General features: G+C 54.8%; 1 protein-coding gene across 1 annotated transcript; it reads left to right on the top strand.

Moving 5' to 3' along the window:
* Positions 1-3,560: 3,560 nt before the first annotated feature.
* On the top strand, positions 3,561-18,199 carry LOC138735893 (elongation factor 1-alpha 2). Its single transcript, XM_069884498.1, has 8 exons — positions 3,561-3,664; positions 4,155-4,321; positions 8,157-8,336; positions 9,823-10,119; positions 11,768-11,918; positions 13,902-14,158; positions 17,170-17,404; positions 17,869-18,199. Exons 2-8 carry the CDS (start codon positions 4,178-4,180, stop codon positions 17,997-17,999), a joined length of 1,395 nt encoding a protein of 464 aa, XP_069740599.1. The 5' UTR covers positions 3,561-3,664; positions 4,155-4,177; the 3' UTR covers positions 18,000-18,199.
* The last annotated feature ends 4,074 nt before the right edge of the window (positions 18,200-22,273 follow it).

The following is a 22,273-nucleotide window of genomic DNA, read 5'->3' as shown; positions in this document are numbered from 1 at the left end:
GTACACAGTGTGCGCTGAACTGTATAATGTACACAGTGCCCGCTGGTCTGTAAATATACACAATGCTTCCTGGTCTGCATAATCTACAAAATACCCCTGATCTCTATAATCCACGGTGTCTGTTAGTCTACTGGTCCAAATAATGTACACAGTACCCGCTGGTCTGTACAATGTACACAGTGCCTGCTAGTCTGTATAATCTACACAGAGCCCGCTGGTCTTCATAATGTACACACCATCCTCTGGTCTGTATAATGTTTACAGTGTCCAGTGGTTATTATTGTGTACACAGTGCCCACTGGTCTGTATAATGTACACAGTGCCACCAATCTTTATAATCTACACAGTGCTCAGTGGTTGTATAATCTACACAGAGCCCTATCGTCTACATAATGCACACAGTGCCTGCTTGTGCATGGTCAGCTCTGGGGGTAGGGGGCATTCACAGGCATGCCCCCCCCTTTGTGAGGTGCCTTGCAGCATTCCCCCCCTCTATGCGATGCTATGCCCAAGCTTGAAGTATTCTAAGACTCTCCAAGCAATAAAAACAATGCTTTTGGCTGCTACGTCAGAGAAACAGAGAAGATTTATGTCCACTTGGCAGGTAGGCCACCACCAGCACCCCCCATTGACTGAATCTACAACAGTTGGACTGTGCCCACCTGGTTACCCTAATGCCCTCCTCTAACACTCGTTCTGGCACCAACCCTGCGCTGGTCTGTATAATGTACAGTGTCCCCGATCTGTATAATCCACACCCGCTAGCTGTATAATCTACATAGAGCCTACCAGTCTGCATAATGTACACAGTGCCCACTGATCTGTATAATGTACACAATGCCTGCTGGTCTGTATAATGCACACAGTTCCTCCTAGTTGTATAATTTACACAGTGCCTGATGTTGTGTATAATATATATAGAGCACACTGGTCTACATAATGTACACAGTGCCCAATGATCTCTATAATGCACAAAATGCCCATTGACCTGTACAATGTACACAATGTCCACAGGTAATGTACACAGTGCCACTGGTCTATATAATGTACACAGTACCCGCTTGTTTGTATAATATTCACTGTACCTGCTGATCTGTATAATGTACACAATGCTTGCTGGGTTCAATACTGAACACAGAGCCCGCTGGTCTTTATAATGTACACGTTGCCTGCTGCCCTGTATATTGTACACAGAGCCCGCTTGTCTCTAAAATGTACACAATGCACGCTGGCCTGTATAATGTAAGGGCCCACTGGACTGTATAATGTAAACAGTGCCTGCTGGTCTGTATAATGTACATAGTGACCACTGGTCTGAATAATGTACACAGTTCCCATCATCTGTATTATCCATACAGTGTCCAATGGCCTGTATAATGTACATGGTGCTGGACGGGCTGTATAATGCACATAGTGTAATGCACACATTGCCTTCTTTGGCTTAGCTTCGAGGATGAAGATTTATGGAGGGGTAATGTCCACGTCAGCTGCAGGCTCGTTTGTGGCTGACAAGTCCGATGCGGGACAGGCAGGCACGGTTGCAGCGGTTGCAAGGGAAAATTGGTTGGTTGGGGTTGGGTGTTGGGTTTTTCCTCCTTTGTCTTTTGTCAGTGAGGTGGGCTCTGCGGTCTTCTTCAAAGGAGGTTGCTGCCCGCTGAACTGTGAGGCGCCAAGATGCACGGTTGGAGGTGATATCAGCCCACTGGCGGTGGTCAATGTGGCAGGCACCAAGAGATTTCTTTAGGCAGTCCTTGTACCTCTTCTTTGGTGCACCTCTTTCACGGTGGCCAGTGGAGAGCTTGCCATATAACACGATCTTGGGAAGGCGATGGTCCTCCATTCTGGAGATGTGACCTACCCAGCGCAGTTGGATCTTCAGCAGCGTGGATTCGATGCTGTCGGCCTCTGCCATCTCGAGTACTTCGATGTTGGAGATGAAGTCGCTCCAATGAATGTTGAGGATGGAGTGGAGACAACACTGGTGGAAGCATTCTAGGAGCCGTAGGTGATGCCGGTAGAGGACCCATGATTCGGAGCCGAACAGGAGTGTGGGTATGACAACGGCTCTGTATACACTAATCTTTGTGAGGTTTTTCAGATGGTTGTTTTTCCAGACTCTTTTGTGTAGTCTTCCAAAGGCGCTATTTGCCTTGGCGAGTCTGTTGTCTATCTCGTTGTCGATCCTTGCATCCGATGAAATGGTGCAGCCGAGATAGGTAAACTGGTTGACCGTTTTGAGTTTTGTGTGCCCGATGGAGATGTGGGGGGGCTGGTAGTCATGGTGGGGAGCTGGCTGATGGAGGACCTCAGTTTTCTTCAGGCTGACTTCCAGGCCAAACATTTTGGCAGTTTCCGCAAAACAGGACGTCAAGCGCTGAAGAGCTGGCTCTGAATGGGCAACTAAAGTGGCATCGTCTGCAAAGAATAGTTCATGGACGAGTTGCTCTTGTGTCTTGGTGTGAGCTTGCAGGCGCCTCAATGAGCTCTCTGAACCCTTCTCCATTAACAATGGCGTGAAGCAAGGCTGCATTCTCGCACCAACCCTCTTTTCAATCTTCTTCAGCATGATGCTGAAACAAGCCATGAAAGACCTCAACAATGAAGACACTGTTTACATCTGGTACCGCACACATTGCCTACATGCCTAAATAATGAATATAATGCCCACTGGCCTGTATAACGTACACAATAACCGCTGGGCTGTATAATGGACACAGTGCCCGATGGTCTGTATAATGTACACAGCACCTGTTCGTCTTTATATCGTACACAGTGCCCACTGGTGTGCATTATGCACACAGTACCTGTTGGTCTGTATAACCTACACAGTGCCCACTGCTCTGTGTAATCCACACAATGCCTGTTGGATTTATATAATCCATATAGTGGTCAATGTATAATGTATGCAGTGCCCACATGAAAAAAATCCACTCATTGCCTGGTGACCTGTATAATGTGTATATTGCCTGCTGGTCTGTATTATGTACACAATGCTCGCTGGTCCATATAATGAACAGTGCCCACTGGTCTAGATAATCCACACAGTGCCCGCTGGTTTGTATAATCCACATAGTGCCCCGCTGGTCTGTATAATATATACAATGCCAGCTTGTCTGTATAATATACACAGCACCTGCTTGTCTGTATAATGTACACGGTTCCCACTGGCCTGTATAATTTCCGATGCCTGATGGTCTGTATAATGCATTCAGCACCCACTGGTCTGCATAATCTACAGAGTGCCTGCTGGTCTGCATTACATACACAGTGCCCCCTGAGCTGTGAGTTATACGGATACCACCATTTCCTACAATTCATCTGGGCCGCTGTGCCGATCATCTACAAAAGGGCCGCGATAGATTCCAGTACCCGGTCCGTTGTTTGCAGCGCCGTGGTCTGTGTCCACTAGCTGTTGTTCCACAGGGGCAAAGGCGGCTTCCGAGATTGCCGTTTGCTGCTACCCTCCCCTCTGCATTTCCCCCTCTGCAATCTCTCCCCCACCCCACCGCAGTTCAGTCGCTACTGGCAGCCGCTTTACCGCATTGCTGTAGTGGGGGTGGGGGGTGGGGGCGGGTCTGCATTGCGCAGCGCAGGCACAGACACCGCCCTCTCATAGAATAAAAAGCGAACTGAGGCAGCGCCGGCTCCCCGGCACCAGGGCCAGGTAGGGACCGTTCTCGGGCGGCGCAGGGCTCGGCGGAGAGGGGGAAGAGGGGGTGGGGAGAGAGGTGGGGGGGGAAGGGGGAAAAGAGGGTGGGGAGAGAGGGGGAAGGGGGTGGGGAGAGAGGGGGAAGGGGGTGGGGAGAGAGGGGGAAGGGGGTGGGGAGAGGGGGGAGTAGAAAGGAGAAAAGGGAGCGAGAAGGCGAGAGGGGGGAAGGGGAGAAAGGGAGAGGGAAGGAGAATGTGGCAGAGAATGCATTGGGGAGATCTTCTCCGTGGCAATGGATCAGATTTGCTCCCCCCACCCACCCCCCCCCCCCCCCGCGCGCGCCCCCAGAACGGCCGCGGCTCGACGGAGGGGATGGATTTAATTTTAATGAATTTGTTTTTTTTGGGGGACAAACGCTATAAAAAGTCGGTCGGGAGGCTATAGGTTTCCAGCCCCGGTTCCTTTCGCGGGACGGATCACTGACGTTCCCCCGGTGTGTTCGCAGTGTTCTGCAGCCTCACCTCCAGCATGGGCAAGGAGAAGATTCACATCAACATCGTGGTCATCGGCCATGTGGACTCGGGCAAGTCCACCACCACCGGCCATCTCATCTACAAGTGTGGCGGGATCGACAAGAGAACCATCGAGAAATTCGAGAAGGAGGCGGCAGAGGTAATCGGGAGCTGAGCACATTCCCATCAGGGTCCCAGCACGGCGACCCCTGCCCCAACAGGGTCCCGGCACGGCGACCCCTGCCCCTTCAGGGTCCCGGCACGGCGACCCCTGCCCCTTCAGGATCCCGGCACGGCGACCCCTGCCCCTTCTGGGTCCCGGCACGGCGACCCCTGCCCCTTCAGGGTCCTGGCACGGCGACCCCTGCCCCAACAGGGTCCCGGCACGGCGACCCCTGCCCCAACAGGGTCCCGGCACGGCCCCCCCTGCCCCTTCAGGGTCCCGGCACGGCCCCCCCTGCCCCTTCAGGGTCCCGGCACGGCCACCCCTGCCCCTTCAGGGTCCCGGCACGGCCCCCCCTGCCCCTTCAGGGTCCCGGCACGGCCCCCCCTGCCCCTTCAGGGTCCCGGCACGGCCCCCCTGCCCCTTCAGGGTCCCGGCACGGCCCCCCCTGCCCCTTCAGGGTCCCGGCACGGCGACCCCTGCCCCTTCAGGGTCCCGGCACGGCGACCCCTGCCCCTTCAGGGTCCCGGCACGGCGACCCCTGCCCCTTCAGGGTCCCGGCACGGTGACCCCTGCCCCTTCAGGGTCCCGGCACGGCGACCCCTGCCCCTTCAGGGTCCCGGCACGGCGACCCCTGCCCCTTCAGGATCCCGGCACGGCGACCCCTGCCCCTTCAGGATCCCGGCACGGCGACCCCTGCCCCTTCTGGGTCCCGGCACGGCGACCCCTGCCCCTTCTGGGTCCCGGCACGGCGACCCCTGCCCCTTCAGGGTCCCGGCACGGCGACCCCTGCCCCAACAGGGTCCCGGCACGGCGACCCCTGCCCCAACAGGGTCCCGGCACGGCCCCCCCTGCCCCTTCAGGGTCCCGGCACGGCCCCCCTGCCCCTTCAGGGTCCCGGCACGGCCCCCCCCTGCCCCTTCAGGGTCCCGGCACGGCGACCCCTGCCCCTTCAGGGTCCCGGCACGGCGACCCCTGCCCCTTCAGGGTCCCGGCACGGCGACCCCTGCCCCTTCAGGGTCCCGGCACGGCGACCCCTGCCCCTTCAGGGTCCCGGCACGGCGACCCCTGCCCCTTCAGGGTCCCGGCACGGCGACCCCTGCCCCTTCAGGGTCCCGGCACGGCGACCCCTGCCCCTTCAGGGTCCCGGCACGGCGACCCCTGCCCCTTCAGGGTCCCGGCACGGCGACCCCTGCCCCTTCAGGGTCCCGGCACGGCGACCCCTGCCCCAACAGGGTCCCGGCACGGCGACCCCTGCCCCAACAGGGTCCCGGCACGGCCCCCCCTGCCCCTTCAGGGTCCCGGCACGGCCACCCCTGCCCCTTCAGGGTCCCGGCACGGCCACCCCTGCCCCTTCAGGGTCCCGGCACGGCCACCCCTGCCCCTTCAGGGTCCCGGCACGGCCACCCCTGCCCCTTCAGGGTCCCGGCACGGCCACCCCTGCCCCTTCAGGGTCCCGGCACGGCCACCCCTGCCCCTTCAGGGTCCCGGCACGGCCACCCCTGCCCCTTCAGGGTCCGGCACGGCCACCCCTGCCCCTTCAGGGTCCCGGCACGGCCACCCCTGCCCCTTCAGGGTCCCGGCACGGCCACCCCTGCCCCTTCAGGGTCCCGGCACGGCCACCCCTGCCCCTTCAGGGTCCCGGCACGGCCACCCCTGCCCCTTCAGGGTCCCGGCACGGCCACCCCTGCCCCTTCAGGGTCCCGGCACGGCCACCCCTGCCCCTTCAGGGTCCCGGCACGGCGACCCCTGCCCCTTCAGGGTCCCGGCACGGCGACCCCTGCCCCTTCAGGGTCCCGGCACGGCGACCCCTGCCCCTTCAGGGTCCCGGCACGGCGACCCCTGCCCCTTCAGGGTCCCGGCACGGCGACCCCTGCCCCAACAGGGTCCCGGCACGGCGACCCCTGCCCCAACAGGGTCCCGGCACGGCGACCCCTGCCCCAACAGGGTCCCGGCACGGCCCCCCCTGCCCCTTCAGGGTCCCGGCACGGCCCCCCCTGCCCCTTCAGGGTCCCGGCACGGCCCCCCCTGCCCCTTCAGGGTCCCGGCACGGCCACCCCTGCCCCTTCAGGGTCCCGGCACGGCGACCCCTGCCCCTTCAGGGTCCCGGCACGGCGACCCCTGCCCCAACAGGGTCCCGGCACGGCCACCCCTGCCCCTTCAGGGTCCCGGCACGGCCACCCCTGCCCCTTCAGGGTCCCGGCACGGCCACCCCTGCCCCTTCAGGGTCCCGGCACGGCCACCCCTGCCCCTTCAGGGTCCCGGCACGGCCACCCCTGCCCCTTCAGGGTCCCGGCACGGCCACCCCTGCCCCTTCAGGGTCCCGGCACGGCCACCCCTGCCCCTTCAGGGTCCCGGCACGGCCACCCCTGCCCCTTCAGGGTCCCGGCACGGCCACCCCTGCCCCTTCAGGGTCCCGGCACGGCCACCCCTGCCCCTTCAGGGTCCCGGCACGGCCACCCCTGCCCCTTCAGGGTCCCGGCACGGCCACCCCTGCCCCTTCAGGGTCCCGGCACGGCCACCCCTGCCCCTTCAGGGTCCCGGCACGGCCACCCCTGCCCCTTCAGGGTCCCGGCACGGCCACCCCTGCCCCTTCAGGGTCCCGGCACGGCCACCCCTGCCCCTTCAGGGTCCCGGCACGGCCACTTCTGCCCCTTCAGGGTCCCGGCACGGCCACCCCTGCCCCTTCAGGGTCCCGGCACGGCCACCCCTGCCCCTTCAGGGTCCCGGCACGGCCACCCCTGCCCCTTCAGGGTCCCGGCACGGCCACCCCTGCCCCTTCAGGGTCCCGGCAGTGACTCTAGTCCCATCAGAGTCACAGAATGACAGCTGCCCCACCAGGGTCTTGTCAAGTGGCATTGTCACGATAAGGAAGCAGGGGATTGAGTGCAGATGGACTGTCAGGAAGGGCCAAGGAGTTCGGTGACAGCAGAATATTCACATGATGTGAACAATAGGAGAAATGTAGAAGGTCAACATTTAGGTACCTTTCTTCAGTCCATGCAGCCTTGATAGAATGACAGGTGACACAGATTGAGACCTATGGAATGCAGGAACCTCCATTACGGACACTTTGTTACATGGACAAGAGAACTCAACCTTCCAAGGTGTGAGCTGTTTTGAAAAGGCAGGAAGAACATCAGGAGTGGGGATTCAGGGAGATCCTGGGACATAGAGCATGAGAAAGAGCAAGGAGCTGAGTTTCTGAGGGCCAAGATATAAAGGATATTGAGGGGATGATAATGCCATAGGGCTAGTTTATAGAGTTCCCACAAGGGCTCAAACTTTGGACAGAGTTATGAAATCACAAAAGTCAGTATCAAAAGTAATGCATGAATATTAGGACTTGATTTTTCATAGCCAGATTCTAAACAAGTTGGCAAAGAGTGTCCTGGAGTGTGTAGAGAGAATTCTGCCAACCTCACAACCAGGGTGGAACCAGTAAAGTATGGAAACAGAAAATGCCAGAACACTCAGAAGGATAGGCTGTGCTTGTGGAGAGAGAGCAGTCAACGTTTCAGGTCCCGTCCCAGAACCCAGGTTGCTCCTGGCAAAGGACGGAAATAATACAAGAAAATAACACATTGAGTTTGAAAGTGGTGTACATGGACTGTCCAGTCATGGCACTGAAGAAATTATAGAGCTAGCAAGGTTCGATAGACAGAACAATCTCTTGCTGAGCGTCATTCCATTAACCCGATAAATATCTACCTTTTAGTGTCCAGATTGCACAATCACCCAGTGACCTTGGACTAATTGATTGAAGGTTTCACTGTTAATGATGCTCTTTTGAATGATCTGCTGTTGAATGCTCTGGTCTACTCTCTGTCAGATGGGTAAAGGTTCCTTCAAGTATGCCTGGGTCCTGGACAAACTGAAGGCTGAACGAGAGAGAGGAATCACCATTGACATCTCTCTGTGGAAGTTTGAGACGTCAAAGTACTACATCACTATCATCGATGCCCCTGGACATAGAGACTTCATCAAGAACATGATCACTGGGACCTCCCAGGTCAGTGGGGCTTACAAACAAGGCATGGGATGCTCATCTCTCCCAAAATGATGTCCAGAACATTGCATGGGAATGGGACCCAACAAAACCTGCCCAAGGAGGAGTTTGAATTGGAGCAGTGAAAAGGTTTAGAGAGAGGATTGCAGAGCTTGGGAACCAGACAATGGTGTTGGTGGTGGACAAGGAATGTGGAGAGTTGTGGGGTGGGGGGAGGAGCCTTTTTGAAATTTATGAGGCCACGGCAGATGGACCTCAGTCTATGACACAATGTGGTCACGTCCTATGTGGGATCAGAGGTGAACGGTGGCTGAGCTTCCCAAACTCCTAATGCAAAGACATTATGTTGTTGTTGAATCTCATTCACCATACTTGGTGCAGTAATGTTGGGACTCATTATATAAATTTAAATTTAGACATACAGCACGGTAACAGCCCATTTCGGCCCACGAGTTTGTGTTGCTCAATTTACACCCAATTAACATACAGCCCTGGTACATTTTGAACAGTGGGAGGAAACCCATTCGGACACAGAGAGAACGTGCAAACTCATTACAGACAGTACGGGATTCGAATCCAAGTTCAGATCGCTAGTACTGTAAAGGCATTGCTCTAACCGCTACACCAACCATGCTATAATGATAAAGAAAATCCACAGAACCTGCAAATGAATGGTTAGTGACAGGGTGAAGTTTAAATCCTATCTGGTCACTGGTAACTGACCATCTGGACAAAGCAAGATGAATACAATGGATAGTGAAGGTGCCCAATACACCATTCCTTTCCTGGACCAACAAGGATGTCAAATGGACCCTCGTCTTGGTGGTGAGATGTGGTACAGGAGGCCACCTGTGGGAGAGGGGAGGGGAGCTCCCTGTCCAATCCCATCACAACCGCAATTCCCTGCACAAACCCTCTATCATTCCACTCTCAACAGTCCCTGAGGCGCACAACCTCAGAGGGAATTCTGAGTGACTGTCCCCTGGTTCCCGACCCTACCTAGGAGAAAACATCACCATGCCTGTCCACCTAGGGATTTGGGAACCCTCTGCTCAAAAGAGTGGGAGAGGAGAGGTAGGGGCAGCTGAGTGGACTGGTGACTGGAGGGGAGAGCAGAGCAGAGAGGGGTTATGGTAGAATTCCAGAGCTCAGCCCTTGGTGTGAAGCTGGGCAAAGGGCTCAGATATTGATGGTAGAGAAAGGAATTGGGAATAGGATGTGGAAATGAGGAGAAGAACTCTGAGGTTCCTGATGACAAGGATGGAGGAGAGGGCTGAGCTGGTGGACTGGGATAACATGGTGAACATTGTGGGGGTGGGTGTCCATGGGTCAGAGTGTGGGGTGAGAGAGTATAGGGGGGGGTCAGAACAGGGGCCAGGTTTAGGAGGTCAGCTGTCTGGGGGTCAGGGGTGAGTGTCAGAGTGGATAGGACTGAGGGTGTGGGGTCAGTGTGACATGTGGTTGATCTTCCCCCTCCCCCCTGGTGCAGGCGGATTGCGCAGTGCTCATCGTGGCTGCAGGCGTGGGTGAGTTCGAGGCGGGGATCTCAAAGAATGGGCAGACACGGGAACACGCGCTGTTGGCCTACACACTGGGTGTGAAGCAGCTGATTGTTGGCATCAACAAGATGGACTCCACCGAACCGCCTTACAGTGAGAAACGCTATGATGAGATCGTGAAGGAGGTCAGCGCTTATATCAAGAAGATCGGCTACAGTCCTGCCACTGTTCCCTTTGTGCCTGTGTCCGGTTGGCATGGCGACAACATGCTGGAAGCCTCGCCCAATGTGAGTCTATGCCCCGTTACTTAGCAACGGCCGCCTGGAGCTCCCCTGGACTCTGCAGGGTCCAAGCTCCTGGCAAAGGGGGTCAAGGGCTCACTTCCTAGCTCTCTATTCAGAAGAGGGGGGTGGCACCCGGTTGTGGTGGGGGGGGGTGTGGTAGGCAGAGAATGACGAGTCAGGGCAGACAGTGGGGATTTGGGCAGGAGGTGGGGGCAGGACAGAAGGGGTTGGGAAGACAAAGGGATGGGGCCGACGGTTGAGGGTGGGGGTTGGCAGATGCTGGGGGTAGGGGAGAGTGCCCAGTGTTGGCCTGGAATGTGTTTCTGGAGGGCTGTGCTGGCAGAGGGGAAGTTGGGGGAGATTTGGGCCAGATGTTCAGCTGCCATCTGCTGACCAACAGGACCACGCTGTCAATGCCATGGGTGTCCCTACTGGATGACTGGACCACATTAGGTGCTAGTACCCCAGGGTCCCAGCCGACGGGACCACATTAGGGATCAGTGCCCTTGGGGTCCCCACTGTCCGACGGGAAGTTGGAGAAGTTGTTTAGTGGCGTTGGGACCAGGGTAGGTCACTGGAGGTATTCACTCCCAGGCATGGCCCAGTTGTCGACGTTCTCCCTGTTCGTGGTTGATGCAGACTGGGGAGTGAGCACTGCCCCTGCTCACGTCTGTAACCTGCTGCTCTTGAGAATGGGGTGGTCCTGGCACCAGGCAACCTCTCCACCGTCTCCGCAATCCCTGACCCGTGATGTGGGTATTTTTAGATAACAGAGAGCGTGCGCAGTTCGCTGGATCAGTGAGAAACCTCTTCTCCCTACATGGCAAGGGTTTATTTTTATTTCCTCTGGAATCTGCTTCAAGTGAGCCTGCAGGAACTTGGCACAGCCTCACCCTCCACTCAGGCCTATTTTTGTCCAGGGTTCGGCAAGGCCTGATGGTGCCTGTTCGGTGAAGGCTGGACAAAACACCCTCACCCCAAGGAACCTCTATCCTGCCCTCTCCCTGCCTGGCCGGCAGCTATAAACAGCTAGGCCTTGCAGAGCCCAGAACATTCCAGAGAACTGACAGATTCCCCCTTCTCTCTCTGGGGGTTCCCAGCCTGTGCACCTCCATGCTAGAAAGTGGGGGGGGCTGCCTCTGTGCATAGCAAGATCTAACAAAAGTGTTGATATTTCTGATGCTGGTCAGGTTACGGACTGGGAAGTGGATACAGTGTGGGGGGAGGATCAGGAGGGACATGGGGAGGGGGAGGGTCAGGAGGGGACAAGGGAGTGTGTTAGTGGGCACGGGGTGGCGGAGGGTTAGGAGGAGACTTCCCCAGTGGGAGGTGCAGTGGTGAGGGAGCTCTCTCAGGACATGGTCTGGTGAGACAGCTCCTAGGGGAGGGCAGTAGTGAGGGAGTGCCCCAGGGGGAGGGGCAGCAGTAAGGGAGCTCCCCAGGGCAGGGCTAGTAGGGAGGGACCTCCCTAGGCCAGGGACAGTGACAAGGGAGCTCCCTGTGTGAGCAACCAATGGGATGGGGTCAGGCTGGAGGGTACGAGGCATGCCAGGGTGGAATAGCCCAGGGGAAGGTGACCTGGGCTCTGTATGGGTTGAAGGTTGTGTCCCTGATGACTCTGGTCTTAACCCCTGACCCCTGCCACCTACAGATGCCATGGTTTAAAGGTTGGAAGGTTGAGCGCAAGGAGGGCAATGCCAATGGGGTGACCCTTCTCGAGGCTCTGGACACCATCATGCCCCCTGCCCGCCCCATTGCCAAGCCCCTCCGCCTGCCCCTGCAGGACGTCTACAAGATTGGAGGTGAGGGGCCAGGACTGCTTTGAAAGGGGCAAAGGGGATGGGGTGTGGGGGGCGGGGGGTTAGTGGTGTGTGAACATGATGTGAGCAGAGGAAGGGGGTGGGAGAAGAACAGGGTGGGGTGGGAGAAGAAGGGAAGGAGTGGGAGAGGGGAAGGAGTGGGAGAGGAAGGGAAGGAGTGGGAGAGGAAGGGAAGGAGTGGGAGAGGAAAGGAAGGAGTGGGAGAGGAAGGGGTTGGGATGGGAAGGAAATGGGAGAGGAAGGGGTTGGGATGGGAAGGAGATGGGAGAGGAAAGGGGTAGTGGGGAGGAAGGGGTGTGGGGAGAGGATGAAGAAGGGGGCAAGGTAGGTAAGGGGATGGTGGAGGAGCCATGATGGGGAGGGGTTAGAGGCAGAGATGGGAAGGGTGGAGATTTGGGGGAAGAGGATGAGGGAGGGAAGTGGATGAAGGCAGGAGGAGATCTGGGGGATGGAGATGCGAGGGGAAGGGATATGGGAGGGAGTAGAGTATGGTGGTTAGATGCCATAAGCGGATAGGAGGGAGCAGCGTTCCAGGTGACCCCCATGGGGAGGGGGTTGGGGGGGGAAGCTGGGCCTTAGCTGGGGACACTGCGACCTCAGCATAGCCGTCCATCCAGCTGTGGTGACCCTCTCTCAGGACCCACCCTCCAGCTGGAGAAAGGCTGGTTGTTGGAGTCACATTTCGGCCCAACTTGCATGTGCTGACCATGTCCCTACCTGAACTAGTACCACTACATGCATTCAGCCCATCTCCCAAACTTTTCCTTTCCAGGTACCTGTCCACACAACACAATTCTTCCTGCCTCTTCCTCTACCAACTATATAATGATCTGGATGATACCATAGTAAATTGGATCAGCAAGTTTGCAGATGACACTAAGATTGGCGGCATTGTGAACAGAGAGGAAGGTTTTCAAAGCTTGCACAGGGATCTGGACCAGCTGGAAAAAAGGGCTGAAAAATGGCAAATGGAATTTAATGCAGACAAATATGGTGTTGCATTTTGGAAAGACAAACTAAGAAAGGATATACACGCTAAATAATAGGGCACTGATGAGTGGGTAGAACAGAGGGATCAGACACATAATTTCCTGAAAGTGGCGTCGCAGTTAGATAGGGTCTTAGAGAGATTTTGGCATTAAGGCCTTCATAAATCAAAGTATTGAGTATATGAGTTGGGATGTTATGGCAAAGTTGTTTTAGACATTGTCGAGGCCAAATTTGAAAATCTGTGTACAGTTTTGGTCACCTAACTACAGAAAAGATACAAGATAGAGTACAGAGAAGATATTGTCTGGCCTTCAGGAACTGAGTTACAGGGAAAGGTTAAACAAGTTAGGACTTTATTCCCTGGAGTTTAGAAGAATGAGTGGAGATTTGAATTGTGAGGGGGATAGACAGGCTTTTTCCACTGAGGGTAGGTTGTATATAAAGCAGAGGGCATTTGTTAAGGGTGAAAGGAAAAAAAGTTTAGGGCAAATATGAGGGGAACTTCTTCACATAGAGAGTGGTGGAACGAGCTGGCAGCTGAAGTGGTGAATGTGGACTCAGTTTTAACGTTTAAGAAGAATTTGGACTGGTTCATGGATGGGAGAGGTATGGAGGGATCTGGACTGGGTGCAGGTCAGTAGGCCTAGGCAAAAAATGGTTTGCACAGACTAGAAGGGCCAAAGGTGCCTGCTTCAGTGATGGAATGCTCTATGGTTGTAACTTGCTCCACACACTCTTTGTGTGTGAGGATGCCCCTCAATTCCTATTAAAATCTTTCCCCTCTCACCTTAGACCTATAATCTCTGGTGCTAGCCTTCCCTACTCAGGGAAATATATTGTGACCATCCACTTTACCCATCTCCATCATGATTTTACAAACCTTGATAAGGCCTCCTCTCAGCCTCTTGCTCCCGCCACTGTCTCACAATGAGCCTCACCTCGGTTAGCTGATGCCGTGCATGTGGTTTCTGGCAGGAATTGGCACAGTGCCAGTTGGACGGGTGGAGACTGGTGTGCTGAAGCCGGGCATGGTGGTAACCTTTGCCCCAGCCAACATCACGACAGAGGTGAAGTCGGTGGAGATGCATCACGAGGCGCTGAGCGAGGCTCTGCCTGGTGACAACGTGGGCTTCAATGTCAAGAACGTGTCCGTGAAGGATGTGCGCCGTGGCAACGTGTGTGGGGACAGCAAGAACGACCCGCCCGTGGAGGCCTGCAACTTCACTGCTCAGGTACGGGGGGGGCATTGTGGGGGAAGAGCCAGTGGGGAAGGGCTGGTGGGAAAGGGGTAGGGGAGGGATTTGGGGCAGGTGTGTGGGGGAACATGGAAGGCAGTGGCATTCAATGGATTGCGGAGCGAAATTGTGATGATCTCTGGGCCGGGGTAAGGGTACAGGGCCATGGTTTTTGGAGTGGAGCACTGAACAACCTGTGACCCTGCAGGGCCCGTCTGCAGGCCTCTGTGGTCAGGGAGAGAGGGTATGGGCTCATAACAGCCTCATCCTCCTGGAACCGGGACCTGGGGCAATGGTTCTGTCCTAGTTCCTGAGGTCAGTGGCTCACCAGAGGTGAGGGGGTTACTGGGTGGGATCTTGCAACATTAAACCTGGCAATGTATGACAAAGAATGCAAGCAAAACACTGCAGATGCTGAAAAACTGAAACAAAACCTGATGCACAACTTAAACACTTAGAAGGTCAGGCAGCATCTGTGGAGAGGTTATCAGCCAGGAACTCCTCAGCTCTGAAAAGTATGAAGGAACGTTGACTCTGTTTTCTATCCAGGGATGCTGACCAACCTGCTAAATTGAAATGCAAGGAATCATAGAAAATCGGAGCAGAAAGCCCTTCAGCCCCTCCAGCCTGCACCACCATTCAATACTATCATGGCTTGTCATGTGACCTCAGTACCCTATTCCTATCTCTCCACACCCCTTGATCCCTTTAGCCAATGAGGTTACATCTAACTCCCTTTTGAATTTATCCAATGAACCAAACTCAGTGAAGAGCTTTCTCCTCATCTTAGTAAAAATAGCCAAATGCTGGAGGAACTCAGCCTGTCTTTTTAGCATCTAAAGGAGGCAAAGGTATATTGCCGACGATTCGGGCCTGAGTCTGTCTTTGTAAAAATTAGAAAAGGCAGAAGCAGGATATATTAGAAAGTCTCAGAATTCAAACAATGGGGGAAGAATCCAAACCAACAAAAGGTGTTAATTGTATGTGATAAGGGATTAGGTAGAATTGATCGTTTCTGTGCGAAAGGAGACAGGAAATGGAGAGATGACAGGGAGGTGTGGGGAATTTTAACAAAAGCCAGAGAAATCAATATTAATGCCATCCGACTGGAGGATTCTGAGTCGCAAGATGAGGTGTGTTCTTCCAATTTACATGTGGTCTCAGACTGGCAGTACTTAAGACCACAGTCAGACATGTCAGCAAGGGTATGGGATGGAGAAATGAAATGGGCGGCAGACAGAGCTGAGGTGCTCATCGAAGCAATCTCCCAGTCTGTCTGATGTAGAGAAGACCCGCTGCAGTAGATGACCCCTGCAGATTCACAAGTGGAATGTTGCTTCACTTGGAAGGAGAGTTTGTGGCCCCGAATGGTGCTGAGGGAGGAGGTGAGGGTGCAGGAGGAGTATCTCCAGCGGTCACAGGAGAAGGTCCCAAGGAGACAGTTGGTGGGGAGGGATGTGCTGATTTGGGGGAGTGGACAAGGGAGTAATGGAAGGAGTGGTCCCTGCAGAAGGCAGTGAGGGGGAAAATGTATCTAGTGGGGGGGAAATCACGTAATAGGTGGCGGAAATGGCAGAGTAAGATGCGCTGGATGCAGAGGCTGGAGAAGTGGAGGTGAGGAGAAAGGACAAGAAGAATCCAGTCCTTGTGTGGGGGCCAGGGCAGATGTGTGAGTAATGGAGGATATTTGGGTGAGTGCTGAGTTGATGATGGTAGAGGAAAAGCCACATTGATTGAAGGAGGACATCTCTGATGATCTGGCATGGAAGTGTCATCCTCGGTGCAGATGCAGTGGAGTCGGAGGAACTGAGAGTGGAATCCTCAGATACACAAGATGTGTAGACGAGGTAGCTGTGGGAGTTGGTGGGTTTATAGAAGATGACTGTCGAGAGTTTGTCTCCTGAGATGGACACAAAAAGATTGAGGAAAGGGAGAGGGTTGCTAGAGATGGACCAAGTGAATTTGAGGTTGGGGTGAAAGTTGGAAACAAAATGGATGAAGTCAATGAGCTTATCGTGGGTACATGAGGCAGCACCAAGGTAGTCATCAATGTAGCAGAGAAAGAGTTGAGTTAGGGTGGTCTCATGTACTGCCAGTCTAAGACCACTCATAAATTAGAGGAAAAACATCTCATCTTCCGACTGGGCACCCTCCACTGGTAGCGTCTGCAGCCTATCGTGTTTCACTCTTCTCATTTTAGTCCTAAATGACTTCCCCCTCATTCTTAAACTGTGACCCCCTTGTTCTGGACTTTCCCAACATCAGGAATATTCTTCTTGCATCTAACCTGTCTAGTCCTGTCAGAGTTTTGTACCTCTCAATGAGATCCCCTCTCATTTAACTAAATTCCAATGAGTATGACCCTGGTCTACACAGACTTTATCCCTCTATGCCACCTTAGAGATCAGTTTGGTGAACCTTCACTGCACCTCAATAGGAGACCAAACATGTACAGAATGCTCAAGGTATGGTTTCACCTATCCCTGTACAATTGCAGTAAGACCTGCTTGCTTCAGCTTTCAAAATATCTAACTTTACTTTCTTGACCACTTGCAGTGTCCCAACCTTCAAAGGCTGATCACTGTGACCACCCCAGCTCTTGTTGTAGCCCCCTTCTCCAAATAGGCACAATTTAGGAAAATCAGTTGAGGGGCTCAGTTTAATGGACTGTCACGGGTACCATGAATGGTCCTGATTCCTAATTCTAGAGGGACTGGTGGAGGAAAGGAAGTGCTCATCACCATTGGGCTTGGAAAGGTGGAGGCAAGGGGTGGCCTAACCACACAAGGTACCACGGGTGAACATTGGGAAGATGGGTCCAAACATGGGGATTGGAGATCAATACCATCATCTTGGAGTCAGATTGAGGGGAGGGGTCCTTTCTCAGGGATCAAGGTCTAGTGGGAGGCAGTGAAGGGGAGGGGAGGGGAGTTTGGTGTGATGGGTGCTGGAAGCATCGAGTTTCCCATGTTGCTGTGGCATTGATGGTTTGGCTGCTGTGCCTGCAGGTGATCATCCTGAACCACCCTGGGCAGATCAGTGCTGGTTACTCTCCTGTCATCGACTGCCATACCGCCCACATTGCCTGCAAGTTCGCCGAGCTGAAGGAGAAGATCGATAGGCGCTCCGGCAAGAAGCTGGAGGACAATCCCAAGACTCTGAAGTCCGGAGATGCTGCCATCGTGGACATGACTCCTGGGAAGCCCATGTGTGTGGAGAGCTTCTCCAAGTACCCGCCACTCGGTGAGTCACAGTTGTCGGGCAACAGAGTATAGTCATTCTGACAGAGCAGGTACTTGACTACAGCAACTTCCCACACAAGCAGCCCGCTTCAATGACATTGACTGAGGTGGGGGGTGGGGGGGGGTCATTCTTGGCCCCAGAACTCAGGGAGAAGCTTTGTGGCTCAGATAGTGCTAGCAGCAAACGTCAGGATCCAGAATCCTGGGGTCAGGGGCCAGAATCCTGGGGGTGGATCTGGGTTGTATCCGGTGGGCAGGATCTGGGTACAGCGCTCAGGGATTATGGTCTGGGTTTGGGATCCTCCATTCACCACAGATGGCGGACATGCCCTTGTTCACAGTGGCACACTCCAGCAATGAGTGGTGGGGGCACCAGCCCTATGGTGGGAAGGGGTGCGGATAGGTATTGGGCGTACACATTCGCAGCCCCCCTCTGACCGTCATCTCCTGCTGTTTTGGCTGCAGGACGCTTTGCTGTGCGGGACATGCGGCAGACTGTGGCTGTGGGTGTCATCAAGAACGTGGAGAAGAAGGCCAGCACCATTGGCAAGATAACCAAGTCAGCCCAAAAGGCACAGAAGGCTCAGGGCAAGTGAATGGGACATCCCAGGACCAGCCGCCATCTCAAGGTCTACCCTGTCCCCAAGGGGCATCCCTGTGTGTCTGCCTGTCCAGCCTCATTGGTGAATGACTGGATGTTAACCATTAAAGTCCAATGGAAGTTTTTCAAGAGGAAAAGCATGCCTCTGTATTGGTGGGGATGTTGGTTTTATCAATAAACAGAAGCAAACACGGAGCCATTTGTCAGCAGTGTTTTCCTCAGATTCCCCAGTGAGCCTCAGGATCCCCGTGACCTGCTTGGAGACCCCTAGCTAGCCTCAGGACCCCCATGATCCACCTGGAGATCCCCTTTACCTGCCTGGAGGCCCTAGGACCCCCATGAGCTACTGAAGACTCCCCGTGACCCACGTCATCCCGCCTGGAGACATCTCCCCCGTTACTCACCTGCAGACCTCCGGCTCGTCTCAGAACCCACATTACCCACCTGCAGACTCCCAGCTAGACACAGGACCCCTATTATCCACCTGGAGAACCCCAAACACCATCCATTCCTTTCTGTCAGAAGGCCAGAGTGGTGTACACCTCCCTGATCAGCGACTTCTCCTGATCCTGTAGGGGCAGTGGGTGGTCTAGTGTGGTCCAGGACAGACAGTGGGCATCTGATACAGGACAGATGGTGAGTGGTCTTGTCTGGTCCAGGACAGGTGGTGGGTGTCTGGTCTGAGAGAAGCTGTGATTGTAGTAAACACACAGAAATGATGGAGGAACTCAGCTGGTCTTTTTAGTATCTATAGGAGACATATTGCTGATGTTTTAGGCCTGAGCCCTTCTTCGAGTAAATATCAAAGTCTCAGAATTCAAATGAGGGAGGACTCTAGACCAACAAAAATGTTAATTGGATGTGATAAGAGACTAGGTAGAATTTATCATGTCTGTGCTGAAGGAGACAGGGAATGGAGAGATGAAAGGAGGTGGGGGTGGGAGGTTTAACAATAGCTTGAGAAGTTGATATTAATGCCTTCTGGTTGACAGGTTCACAGTCAGAAGATGAGGGTTATTCCTCCAATTTATGGGTGGTTTCCGTCTGGCAGTACATGAGACCATGGACAGACATGTCAGCCAAGGAAATGGATTGGAGAATTGAAATGGGTGGCCACTGGGCGGACAGAGCCAAGGTGCTCAACAAAGTGATCTCCCAGTCTGTGCCCTGTCTCTCTGATGTAAAGGAGACCACAGTGGAAGCACCGGATGCAGTGAAGACCCCTTACGTGAAATGTTGCTTCATTTGTTTGGGGTCCCGAATGGTGGTGAGGGAGGTGGTGATTGTGCAGATGGAGCATCTCCACAGGGGAAGGTCCCAAGGGGATGATTGGTGGGAAGGGAGATTGGACAGGAGAGTCACGGAGGGAGCGGTCCATGTGGAAGGCTCAGAGGGGAATATTTGTCTAGTGGTGGGATCTCGTAGTAGATGGCAGAAATGGCGGAGGAGATATGTTGGATGCAGTGGCTGGAGGAGTGGTAGGTGAGGACAAGAGAAATCCTGTCCTTGTTGCATGGGGGGCAGAGGGGGCCAGGGCAGATGTGCGGGTAATGGAGGATATGTGAGTGAGTGCCAAGTTGATAGTGGTAGAGGGAAAGCCACGTTGTTTGAAGAAGCAGGACATCTCTGGCATGGAAGTCCTCATCAAGGGTGCAGATGTAACGGAGGAAGAATTCAGAGAATGGAATGGAATCCTTATAAGTGACAGGGTAGTCGAGGTAGCTGTGGGAGTTGTTGGGTTTATAGAAAATGTCTGCTGAGAGTTTCTCTCCTGAGATAGAGACAGAGAGATTGAGGAAAGGGAGAGTATTGCTAGAGATGGACCAAGTGAATTTGAGATCAGGGGTGCAAGTTGACAGCAAAGTGGATGAAGTCAACAAGTTCATCATGGGTACATGAGGTAGCACCAAAGTAGTCATTGATTTAGTGGAGGAAGAGTTGAGGGGCTTTACCTGTGTTGGCTTGTAGCATGGATTGCTCCATGTAGCCAACAAAAAGGCAGGCATAGCTGAGGCTCATGCAGGTACTCATGACTACCCCTTTAACCTGGAGAAAATGCGATGAATCAAAGGAGAAATTATTGAGGGTAAGGACAAGTTCTGTCAACCGGTGGTGGCAGAGGGGGACTACTTGGTCCCATTGTCCAGAAAGAAACGAAGGGCTTTGAGGCCTTCATTAGGGGGGATGGAGGTGTATAGGGATTGGATGTCCATGCTAAACATAAGGCCTTTGAGTTAAGGGAACTGGAAGTTGTTGAAGTGATGGAGGGTGTGTGAAGTGTCCCGGATGTTGGTGGGGAGGGACTGGACTGGGGGTGGGGGGAACGACTAGGGGGAACAAAACAGAGTCAAGGTACGTGGAAGACAAATCTGGTCCAGGATGGATGGTGGTGGTCTGGTTTGGTTCAGGACAGGTGGTGGGTGTCTGGTTTGGTTCAGGACAGACGGTGGGTATCTGGTCTGTTCGAGGACAGATGGTGAGTACCTGGTCTGGTCCAGGACTGATGGTGGGAGTCTGGTGTGGAGTGGCTGTGGGCTACAAAGTGACAGCAGCCACACGGGACACTGCAACCTGAAGCTAAACACAAGCTGTGGAGGAACTCAGTGGGTTGAGTAGCGTCCATGAGGAAAATGGTTAACCTTTCAGGCCAGAACCCTTCATCGACTGTTAATTTTGTCCCATGGATGCTGCTGGACAGCTGAGTTGCTCCAGGGCATGTTTCGTGTGAAGTGACAGCAGATGGACAGCTCCAGGTGTCTGGTGAAGGATGTGCACAACTGCCTGGATGGGTGCCAGCCACTGCTCCTGCACCAGTAATACGCAGTTAGACGCTAAATAAAAGTAAAGAGGCCGCTGTCCTCTCCCCACCCCCAGACCAGCTGTCAGTGCACACTTACCTAGCCTTCCCTCTCTCTGAACAGGATGAGCCTGTACAGATACCAGCTCATTACAGAGTCTGCACGTTGTCCATTGAGAGGCTGGAGCTGGAGGGGTGATGAGGAGTGGAGAGCCCAGGCTGGGGTAGAAGGGCAGAACAGCCTGCTTTGTACTCCAGGTGCCATGTGGGCAGTTCTGGTAGTAGGCGCGGGGTTGTCCAGAGGGAGGGCAGTTAACTCTGGTGTGCAGACGACTGTTCCTGGTTGGTTATGTGTCTGCTGGTGAGCGGCGTTCCTCCCGATAGTCCATTATGTCGAGGTTTTTGTTCCAGGATGCTGCAGATCGTGGAGGGGAGCCCTGGTTGTTGGGCAGTAGGGAGCAAAAACCAGGCAGCCTGCCCCAGGGTGCAGAGAAGCTATGAGAAGATGGGCCAATCCCTCCTGCACCACCCCCAGCTCAGCTCACCGTCTCATTACTGTGATCAGAGGTGGGGCTAGGTGGTCCCTCTCCTATTCCCTGGACCTCTGGAGACCAGGTGGGATGTGCAACCCTGCAACACTCAATTAGACTATTCAGCCCATCTAGTCTGTGCTGAAGGCCTTTGTACTGGTGAGTGCAGGGGCCCGAGTGCATCAGAAGGGGGAAGACTGCACATTCACGTTATTGAACAAAGCCATTTTAAAACCCAATGGAGAAGCACATGGGAACACGAAGGGAGAGGGCATCTTGACGGTAATGCCCCTCAGTCTGGCCCTGTTGCACTCCCTGGGGAGGCTGCATTAGGGTGGGACCAGCCCGGGGGCTATAGCGACAGCTGATGAACACGGTCCTTGTGTGGACTTGCTGCCCGGATGGATGGATGGGACAGGATAGTGGTGGTGGGTGGGGGGGCATGGTGACCAACCAGACTGGGTAGAAGAGAGGAATGGTGAGGGGGAATACTGGCCCACCCCCATCACCATTCACAGAGTCCCAATCCCAGCCATGCCTTGTCTGCAGGCTGGAGCCAGACCAAAGCGAACGGAACTCAGTGGTCTAATTTCCCCCACCCCCCCCCCAGGCATCTGTGCCATAACCTTCCACTCCTCCACCCAACCCCTCTTCAATGCAGTGGTCTGTGACTCTCCCCCACTACCCCCAACCCCCCCCCCCCAGCTCCACCCCTCACCCACCCCCCCCCCCCGCTCCACCCCTGACCCCACTGGCTCCACCCTGGACCGTTTCCACCCGATTGCCCCAGGGCTGGGATGAACATCACTGCAAGCTGTTGCTCCTGGCTCTGGAGGTTGAATGGGCGTTATGTAAGCCTTGGACTTCACTGTGCCTATATGTACTCCCCACCCTCCCCCCTCTTAGGCAATAGGCAGAGCCTGCCCCCACCCCTGATAACCA

This window comes from Narcine bancroftii, chromosome 6 (assembly GCF_036971445.1).
Source record: "Narcine bancroftii isolate sNarBan1 chromosome 6, sNarBan1.hap1, whole genome shotgun sequence".
Classification (NCBI taxonomy): Eukaryota; Metazoa; Chordata; class Chondrichthyes; order Torpediniformes; family Narcinidae; genus Narcine; species Narcine bancroftii.
Note: the sequence above shows the minus strand (reverse complement) of the source record. Positions and strands in the feature narration are given on the sequence as shown.

Excerpts from the sequence above, each read along its gene's own strand:
- LOC138735893 (XM_069884498.1), top strand. The coding sequence starts at position 4,178 with ATGGGCAAGGAGAAGATTCACATCAACATCGTGGTCATCGGCCATGTG. Across the intron at positions 4,322-8,156 it reads TCGAGAAGGAGGCGGCAGAG|ATGGGTAAAGGTTCCTTCAA; the intron begins GTAATCGGGAGC and ends ACTCTCTGTCAG. Across the intron at positions 14,159-17,169 it reads CCTGCAACTTCACTGCTCAG|GTGATCATCCTGAACCACCC; the intron begins GTACGGGGGGGG and ends CTGTGCCTGCAG.